Source organism: Condylura cristata, unplaced genomic scaffold (assembly GCF_000260355.1).
Source record: "Condylura cristata isolate star-nosed mole 26May11 unplaced genomic scaffold, ConCri1.0 scaffold00033, whole genome shotgun sequence".
In the NCBI taxonomy this organism is placed as follows: domain Eukaryota; kingdom Metazoa; phylum Chordata; class Mammalia; order Eulipotyphla; family Talpidae; genus Condylura; species Condylura cristata.
The window spans coordinates 13574432-13580170 of NW_004567134.1; the positions used below are offsets into that span (position 1 = coordinate 13574432).

General features: G+C 65.8%; 1 protein-coding gene across 2 annotated transcripts in view; it reads left to right on the top strand.

Moving 5' to 3' along the window:
* Nucleotides 1–5739, top strand: part of FBLN2 (fibulin 2) — a 49016-nt gene that overhangs the window by 24741 nt on the left and 18536 nt on the right. For both annotated transcript variants that reach the window (XM_004692346.2, XM_004692347.1), the window contains 2 exons: nt 3942–4053; nt 5156–5285. In XM_004692346.2, the coding sequence (XP_004692403.1) occupies nt 3942–4053; nt 5156–5285 (242 nt within the window). The remainder of the gene's footprint in view (nt 1–3941; nt 4054–5155; nt 5286–5739) is intronic.

Here is a 5739-nt window from a genome sequence, read left to right on the forward strand (position 1 = left end):
GGCTGGTCTCCCCGACCCCTTCCCAGCCCGGTATCCCCGGCCATGGGGGCGCGGCTGGTCTCCCTGACCCCTTCCTGGCCCGGTATCCCCGGCCACGTGGGCCCGGCTGGTCTCCCGACCCCTTCCCGGCCCGGTATCCCCGGCCATGGGGGCGCGGCTGGTCTCCTGACCCCTTCCCAGCCCGGTATCCCTAACCTGGCTTCTTGAGCTTGAGCTCTTCCGTCTGTTAGATTTACCACCTAAACAGTCACTTGCTCTCTTCCGGTTCTTGAACTCATGGCAGGGGTGCGGGGATTCCCCGGGGACCGGCAGCCCCCCCATTGTGTCCGGGATTCCCCATGCCCCTGGCGGGCGGGCGCTGGAGTGCGCCAGAGTCAGGCTCTGCCCACTGGGCCAGTCCCTGGGCATGCGCACTGTGTCCAGTTCCGAGCTGAGGTGGGTGGGCCCCCGGGTTTCCCGGGGTGCTTCCTGGAGTGAAACACTGCCTCGTTGGGTCCGGGAGCTTCTGCTTTGTCAGCCCACAGTCCTTTGTTCTCCTAAGTGGATCTGTTCTCTGTGGCCGCTCAGGGGTGTCAGAGGTGGGGGTCCCTGCAGGGTCCTGCTGTACTCCTGGGGGGCTCTGGACCCTCCTCCGTGAGGCAGGCGGGGGCGCAGCGTGCTGACACCAGGCTGATGTGGCCCTCCGTCACCGCTTGTCCCAGGAGGCCCGAGGTGCCCACTGTCTGGGCCGCCTCTGGCCCAGTGCTAATACGGACGGCAGGTGCAGTCCCGGGCAGAGCAGGGGGAGAGCAAGGCGCGGCCGGCCGCCTGGGCTCCAGACGCTTCATCGTCCGCCTCCTCGTGGGTCTGCCCTGGGGCCGCGGGCTTCAGAGCAGCCCCACACCTGTGTGCCGGGGCCGGGCAGGTGCTGCTTACTGAGCTCCTGATTGCCGGGTGCGGAATCTTCACACGCATGCACACACCCATACACACACGTTGTTAAATGTGGGGGGATTATTTGCACAATCTGTGGTAAAGGAATGGAGGTCAGCGGATGGCAGCTTGCCTGAGCCCCAGCTCGGGGGCTGGGCGGACACCTTGCTCATGGGCCCTGCAGAAGCAGAGGGTACCTGAGTGCGGTGGGGGGGCTTGGGGTCCTCTGTGTCTCCTGCGCCAGGCCCGGGGTGCGTCTTCAGCCCTCGGCACGCGCCTGCATGCCTGGTCATCAGGACAGCCACGAGGCTTCATGTCGTAGGTGCTGGGCCCTGGAGAACCTGAAATGACTCAGACCCACTCGTGGCCTGTGAGAGGCTCTGTCTGGCGGCTGAGACCTGCAGGCCGCCTGACCGGCCGCAGGAGACGCCAGTGGTGACGGTGTGGCCAGCATGGCCAGGATGAAGCCGGCGAGGACGCTGTGACTATGGGATGGAGCCAGGTGCTGGCGCGAGTGGATGGAGAGGCAGGGCTCACAGGATGGGCTCCCACGGGTGAGCGGGGTCGGGGAGGAAGGGGCTCCGGTCACAGGATAGTGTGTGTGAGGACACAGGACAAGGGAGAGCACGTGAGGCTGGGAGAGAAGAGAGGGAGCAGGGACTGAGTCTGGGCTGTGCTGTTCGGCCCCCATTGTAGCCTGGAGCTCTGGGGGTCACAGGGACTTTGGACATCGTGATGACAACAACTAAGTAGGCTGATGTGATGAAGGTTGGGATGGAGGTTAGTTAGATACACAAGCAGGTGGCCCTGTCTGTGGAGAAGGCCCTGTAGGAACTGCGATGGGCAAGGCCTAGGGCAGGGGCGGGGGCAGAAACTTCCAGGCCCACACAGTAGCAAGTGCAAAGGCCCCGGGGCAGGAATGGACCTGAGGATTCATTCCTCAGGGGTTGGAGAGAATAAATGTGAAAGAGAGTCAAGATAGAAGACAAGGTGGGAAGGTCAGCAGGTCACACGGCCTAGTCTTTGAAGAGATTGGGACCACCGGGGACCTGGAGGTGGAAAAAACACAGTATATGTATGTATAGTATTACTGGAACCATCTGGAAATGGACTAAGGAAGGACACAAGTGGAAACGGGGAGACCGGTGGACCGTGAGATGGTGGTAGAGCAAGAGGCAAGGGGAAAGGAGTAGGGTCCACTTTGGGGGTGACCCTCTGGGTGATTATAGGAGAGAGGAGGGGAGTGAGAGATAGGTCCAGGGGGTTCTTAAGACTGGCAGGGGTCCTTTAATGATACAGGGGAGAACTGGGGAGGGGATGTTTGGGACCAATCAGTTACCTGACAGATTCTGGCTGTGGGCCATCGAGGGAGATGCCCGGTGGTGGCCTCTTGGACAGCCGTGTGCATGGGACTCGGGCTGCAGATGACAGGCGGGAGAGGGCCCTGGGAACTCAGAGCCCGGGTGAGGTCGGCCAGGGCCAGGGTGTAGACGGAGAAGCTCGGGATGGGCTGAAAGGGGTGGGGAGACAGACACTGGCTGGGGGACAGCAAATGGGGTGGGCTGGGAAGGGGCCCTAGAACAGAGGCCGTCTCTGGGCTGAGCTTGGAGCCACGGGTGGGGCAGGGGGTGGCACCAGGCAACATTCGCTTGACCTCTGTGCTGATTCCCCTCCGGCTACGTGTGGTACCCCTCCCAGCATAAGGGGTCACAGCCCCTGGGTTCCTTTGTCTGAATAGCAGGGAAGCCAGGGTGGGAAAGGCCCGGAGAGAATGGTAGGAAGCTGGCCAAGCGTGGGCTGAACCCTGGCATCTGCTCAGGGAGGGGGCTGGAAGGGAACACACTCAGCACGGCCCAGCCAGCTCAGGCTGGGGGTGGTTAGACACAGAGGTGGCCTTCAGGACCGGCTGCGTCGAACCTCCTGTATCTCAGATGTTGGGGAGCTGGGCCTGGAGAGGGGAGGGCAGAGGGAGAGCCGAGGCTTGGGGTTCCGACTCGTCCTCACCTGCGAAGTCGGCATGTAGCACCACCCCGCATCGTCCGTGAGGGTCGCCCGGCTCACTGCTGGCAGTCCGTTCATTCCAGCAGATGTGACACAAACTCCAAGCTCTAGAAGTCAGACTCGGAGACGACTTAGGGAGCAAGCGCTCAGTCCAGTCAAAGGGAGACCGTGGGCAGGTTTGCAGACGAGGGGCAAGCCGCCTGCGTGGCGGGAGCTCCCACCATCAGGAGCACTCGGGCACAGCAAGGCCCCGTGAGCGTGTGATGCCGAGGGTGAGAGTGAAGACTAGCTCTGCGGCGGTGACCACGGAGCCCCAAGTCTGACTCCGCCAGGTGGGCGACGCCCGGCCTCCGGCGCCCGGGATGCAGCCCGCAAGGCTCCTTTCAGCAAGGGTCGCCGAGCCGCCACTGTGCCAGGCTGTGCCAGATGGCCGTAGGCGGCCGAGAATGAAGCTCACAGCCAGCCAGAGGCGCCGCGGGGGTCACCAGCCCCCCACGCGGCGTGGGGGCGCGCCCCAGCCTGCCCCACTGAGCTCTGTGTTTCTTCAGTGGAACTGTTAGGACGTTAAAGTGGTTAAAGTGGGGCTTTCAGAGATATTCTTGAGTTTGTTCTTAGTCATTTCCCTTTTTAGAGGATTCCAGAATCCACTTGAAAAATGCGTGAATTTTCAGGAGGTCATTCTGTGGTCTTGATACTGGGTCTTTGTCTTCCCCAACCGGTAGGAGCCTCCTCGTCCCCCAGTTTTGGGTTCTGTGTCCGTGGGAGTTCCTTTGCCAAGAGCCAGGGGCGGTGCAGGGGAGGGGGAGGGCTCCCCAGATCTAGGTGGTGCCAGGAGCTGACCCCCGGCCAGATGTTCTCCCGTGCCCAGCCCCCAGGGGGCGCCCTGCACCGCCCTGCCATGACTGCTGCTGGCAGGGAGCTGTAGGGCAGGGCTGGGGGTGGGCCCTGTGCCATCCTGGGGATCTGGACGGGCACCGGCCCTGCACTACACAACTCAGGGCCAGTGACCCTGCCCGTGTCACCCCCAGTGTCCACGAAGGACCTGATTGAGACGTGCTGTGCAGCTGGACAGCAGTGGGCCATCGACAACGACGAGTGTCTGGAAATCCCCGAGAGTGGCACCGAGGGCGACGTGTGCAGGTAGGCCCCGAGCGAGCGGGGCCCTTCCCACCTCCACACCCGCTGGCCTCGGAGCGGGGTGGGGGGCCCACAGTGCAGGGGGCGTGCCTGCCGCCCCACCTCTGGCGCAGGGGCGGACAGGATTGGCTGCCGAGCGCAGGCTGGCCACCTTCAGGTGTGGGGGACGCTCCGTGGGGCACACTGCAGTCTCTGCCAGGCGCCCGCCCCCTGCCCCCCCCTCCGCAGCCTGGAGCTGGGCTTCTCCCCTCTCTGCTGCCCCAGGGCCTCCAGGAGACTCCAGTGTCTTCACAAAGGAACAGTCAGGCCCGCCCATGCCCCCCTGAGCCAGGCCCGAAGGGCTCTCGGCCAGCCAGTCACCCCTCCTTTTCAGAGAAGCCAACCTACTCATTTTTCCAGGAAAGGTTCAGAGAGGCGACGCCGTGCCTTGGGACACGCAGCAGGGTCTAGCTGGTCCCTAGTACCCAGCCCGCCCGCCGCCACTCCCGGACAGGCTTCCGTCCTCGTCCCTGTCACTGTCCCTTCCCTCTGTCATCCTCCGGTGGGGCCACTTAGGGGTGAGAGCCGCGCTGCTGGCCCCTGGAGCTTCCGCTGACCCTGCCCCCTCTGAGCTGGGAGCCGCCCAGCTTCAGGGATCGCGGGCCGCGCCCCAGGGCCAGGGTAGCCCCGCCGGAGCGCCCCCTTCCCCAAGTGACCGGAGCCAGCCCCCGGGGCCGCTTCCCGCCCTGGCCGGGTCCTGCTGCTGCTGTTTCCACGGCTCCGCCCCAGGCAGCCCCGGGGAGAACTGGAGGCCCGGCCAGCTCCCCCCGACACCCGCCCAGCCGTATGGGACCGTGTGTCCCTCTGCTTCTTGGCCCTGGGGGCAGCTTCAGCCGCTGAACCCCTCCTGGCCACAGACACTGGCCCTGAGTCCTCTGGGTTCAGGCCGGAGAGCACCCACGGACCGGCGTGTGGGGGCGGTGTGTGCTCCAACATCCCGGCCCTGCTGGCAGCGGGCCCCGCCCGGCGGGCTTCCCTCCCTGGGCCTCAGTTTCCTCCTCTGGAGTGGGAGCTGCCCTCCCCGAGCAGAGGTGCCCCGGGGGGCTGACACGGGCCTCTGCTGCAGGACGGCGCAGAAGCACTGCTGCGCATCCTACCTGAAGGAGAAGAGCTGTGTGGCCGGCGTCATGGGGGCCAAGGAGGGCGAGGCCTGCGGGGCGGAGGACAAGGACACCTGCAGCGTCTCCCTGTACAAGGCAAGGCAGGCCTGCGCCCCCCACCGCCCCCCCGGCCCTGGGGGCGGGGCGGGCTCCCTGCGGGCTGCCCTGGCCTGGGGCGGGTGGGGTCTCCATCCGCACAGCAAGCAGGGTCAGCTCCCACCCACCCCCTTGGGGGCGGTCATCGAGCACCAGCCAGCTGCCCCGACTTGGCGCAGGGGCGGGGGGTGCTAGCGGAGGGCCCCTGCCTTCACGGGGCCTCTGTAGCGGGCTCAGGCTGTCACGGAGGTGGGCGTCAGCGTGGTGCCCTGCAGAGCGCACACCCAGCAGGGGACACAGGCGACGCGCTCGCCCCATCTTGAGCCTCTCCCCGGGCTGCACCTGGGGGCCCCGAGCCGGGCCCGGGGGAGGCAGGGGGGCCCGAGCCGGGCCAGGGGAGGCAGGGGGACCCCGAGGCAGCAATGCTGTGACTGCTGTGGCCTGGGGCTCCGCG